The sequence below is a fragment of the Acanthisitta chloris genome, unplaced genomic scaffold, assembly GCF_000695815.1.
Source record: "Acanthisitta chloris isolate BGI_N310 unplaced genomic scaffold, ASM69581v1 scaffold21200, whole genome shotgun sequence".
Classification (NCBI taxonomy): Eukaryota; Metazoa; Chordata; class Aves; order Passeriformes; family Acanthisittidae; genus Acanthisitta; species Acanthisitta chloris.
Window position 1 is genome coordinate 1 of NW_008651363.1, and position 3,517 is coordinate 3,517.

Consider the following 3,517-nt stretch of genomic DNA (forward strand, 5'->3'; position numbering starts at 1 on the left):
CGCCCGGCATCCCGTCCCGGGGAGCACCGGCCGAGCCGCTGAGGGCGCTCCGAGCCCGGCCCCGATCCCGGTCCCGATCCCGGCTCCGATCCCAGTCCCGATCCCGATCCCGGCCCCGATCCCGATCCCGACGGGACGGCGGAACACGTGGGGCCTGTCCCCGCAGTGCTCATGCGAGCGGGGTGAGCGCCTGCTGCCCAGGTACCCTCTTGGGAGGTCGTGATTGTGGTCTTAGGGAGGGAAGGACTTCCCAAACTTTCTCAGTGTTTTTGCTTCCGCGTTTAAGCAGTCGCACCTTCCCATCTCACTCGGAGTTTCACCGGAGTTAAACTTTCAGTCGCCGCGAACGTGCAGGTTAGAGTGCGGGTACCAGTTGTTAGGAAACAGACGAAGTATTAGTGTGTCGCCTCATCTAGTTTACCTAAGGAGTCAATTTCGTTTCTTTGAAAGAGGATGTTTTACCGGCTTGATACATGTCTTACATGTTTTGTCTGTTTCACATACACAGTGTAAGTGATCGGCAGTCTGGGATCGTCCGAAATTCCCGGCTGGCTGTGAGGAAATGAAGGTTAGGATGTCCTGCCTTGGACTGCGAAATCTTCTCCAAGGGCTGAGCTTCAGTGCCAAGTATTGTGCTAAGCACAACCATCTTCAAACAGCGTGTCCTTACAGTAAAATAAAACCAAGAAAATGCCACATCCTGCACTGTTCAGGATGCACACACTGGGCTGTGCCACCTGGGAGCATCCTGCCACAGAGATTCTTTTCCTGCAAGGTATGCTGTTTAACTATAGACTTAATGTCAACAACCACCTTGGCACATCTGTTAAGGAAGGCACTCATACTTCCTTTTTTTTTTTTTGGTTGACTTTCCTGCTGTAGTAATTTTGGAAAAATTGGTGTCTTCCAGAAGGATACAGGTAAAGTGTCAGGAGAAAACTGCAGGGACAGATCAGCTACTAGAGAGGCAGAGTTCCAAACTGCTGACACCAGACTCAGCTGCTGTGAGCTGGCTCAAAACAGCTTGACTTTTTCTGTGCTGACCAGTAAGCCATGGTTTACACTATGTTAAGTACTGACATATGTTATTGACTTCATAATTGTATTCACATGTGATAAACTATACTTTAAAATGTATTTGCCTTGATTTCTGTAGGGTAATACTGTGTAATTGTGTGGCACTATATCATGCACCGAGCCAGAAAATGGTCTGAAATAATTCTGTTCCAGATTTTGCTAAAGCTATTATAAAAGTTTACTTCAGTATGACAGCCTGGAAACTGATTTATATGTATAATGCATAAGTAGTGTTTGAAAAGATTTGTGCTTTGGTTTATTTTACCTTAAATCTGTTTTCAGATGGATGTGTGGTGATTCTGAAACTGTTTCTTCGGGGTGACCCAAAGATCACCTTGTTGTAACCCTCTTATTTGTCACGATAATGTAAACAGTTCCTAAGTCTTGTGTCTCAAATGTAAACAAAATGTTTCAAGGAGAATGCACAGAATCTGGATGGATGGGAACTTGTGGTACAGTTTATTCATTGGCACTTCACTAGCACAGCTACAAACACTGGCCTGTGACACTGGGGCCAGGACACAAACAGGTGGTTTTCACCTGAAAGGAAACTGTGCCTGTTTGCTTTGGAGCAAATGTTTGCAAACTCTGCTGTCCTGAAAATCTCTTTAGATTACTGGTTTTCCCGATGCAGGGGGTTGTACAGTAACTGATATATTGCTACACTGTGACCACCAGCTGTATATACTGCTTCCAAATAAATACAATGGGAACTGTTGTAAACCAAAGAAAGGCAATCATCAAAAGATTCATAACATGTGGAACTTGCCAAAATAAGTTGTGGGTGCCAAAATTTTACATAGGTATAAGGGGAGATAATACATATATAAGAGACTTTTTAAATATCCAGAAACCGCGTTCAGCTCAGGAAATTCCTGAGCTAAAATCATTGAAAGCTGAGGGAATACCTGTTAGGGAAAATAATCTGTGCTTGTCCCATTCTTATGCTTTCCTAAGTATCTGTTTATGGTCACTGTGAGGTTTTTATTTGGTTGCAGTTTTTTCAGTGGCTGGGGAGGTGGTACAGCTTAGGCATCCTGCAGTTTCTTTACCCTGACCAATTACACAGTTGCTCCAGAGCTTCTCTAAGGGCTTTAATGATTTCTTTGCCTTGTGCTTCCAATTTGATGTACCAGGCTACAGGGACCATTTGTCTGAATGAGTAACAAACACTCTGAACACACATCAATGATGTGTGTGTGTTCGTAGGGGCTTTGGTCACTGGAGCAGAGTTTCTTTTCCTTTCAAAATCTACTTGTAACGTTCACATTGTGGATCACATGCATTTGTGAAGACAAACTAGGAACAAACCAACAGTTTATGGTGCAAAGTGAGGATGAGGTGTAAAGCATAGGCTGCTTTTTAAGCTTAGACACATTCACATCATGCATTAAATGTAACAAAATGCTACTATATGTGATCTGTGCAGTGTTATGTACTGTAATGTATGTTGTTAAGCTTATTTGATCAAGTGAGATTTCACAGCATGCAGGAGGAAGTAGCATTGTTGTAGCAATTTTAAGACATTTCTATCACAGAAGACAGCTTCGTTGGCAGTGAGGTAGCAGTAGTCTGCTCACAGATCATGGAAAACCAGATCCTAAACCGAGTCCTGATAAAATTGCTGCAGAACCTGTATCGGTTCAGTGCTTCACTTCATTCTGCAGCTTATGAACGTTTATATTAACTCTTTTGAGGAGATGGAGCAAGAACCTGAACAAGGACTCAGATACTGGGATAAGTGTGGGTGGCATTGTTGTCTAGGAAAGGAAATGAGAAATTACAGTCTAAAGACAGGAAATTATGAGAGAACACCTGTGAAGAAGGAAAAATAATAGAATTCCATAAAAATTAACTAAAGCCTAGTTCTAGAACAAAACCAAACATATTTACTTATCATTAATTAAGAGCATACACTAACAGTGCACCAAATTTTGAAGAGAAGACCTCATCGAATGTGTCAAGTAAAGCACGTGACAATGCTTCTCCAAAAGATCAGGAAGAATTACAATAAAAACATATACTAACTGTGGGTTTTCTTTTTAATGGCACATACTATTGTAATAATGCAAAGTTGGTTTTGGGTCTGTGGCTGAGGAAATATTGCCTCGATATGTTCATATCGGTGTACAGTGTGCTGGCTTGTAACCATTGTTGTCTTTTGTTACTTAGCAGGAAGGAACAGAAATCCCTTCCAAAAGCAAGCAGAATACATCCATAGTAACATCAGAGCTTTTGTACAAGAATCTAATGAAATCAGAGCAGGAAAACTGGAATGACATTTCACCAATGTACAAAGCTATGACAAAGAGAATCAGAGAAAAACTAGAAGAACTGCACAACAAGTATATGTTCAGTTCAGGAAGCCCAAGGGTAAGTGACAAAAAGTACAAGCATTTCCCATCACTGACTACAAATAAAAGGCACTGAAGCCATTCCT

At 42.2% G+C, this 3,517-nt stretch overlaps 1 protein-coding gene across 1 annotated transcript in view; it reads left to right on the forward strand.

Moving 5' to 3' along the window:
• Positions 1-598: 598 nt before the first annotated feature.
• PREPL (prolyl endopeptidase-like) overlaps positions 599-3,517 on the forward strand; it is a 16,759-nt gene continuing 13,840 nt past the window's right edge. The window contains exons 1-2 of the mRNA XM_009073005.1: positions 599-775; positions 3,253-3,450. Coding sequence (XP_009071253.1) covers positions 3,328-3,450 — 123 coding nt within the window. The 5' untranslated portion in view covers positions 599-775; positions 3,253-3,327. The remainder of the gene's footprint in view (positions 776-3,252; positions 3,451-3,517) is intronic.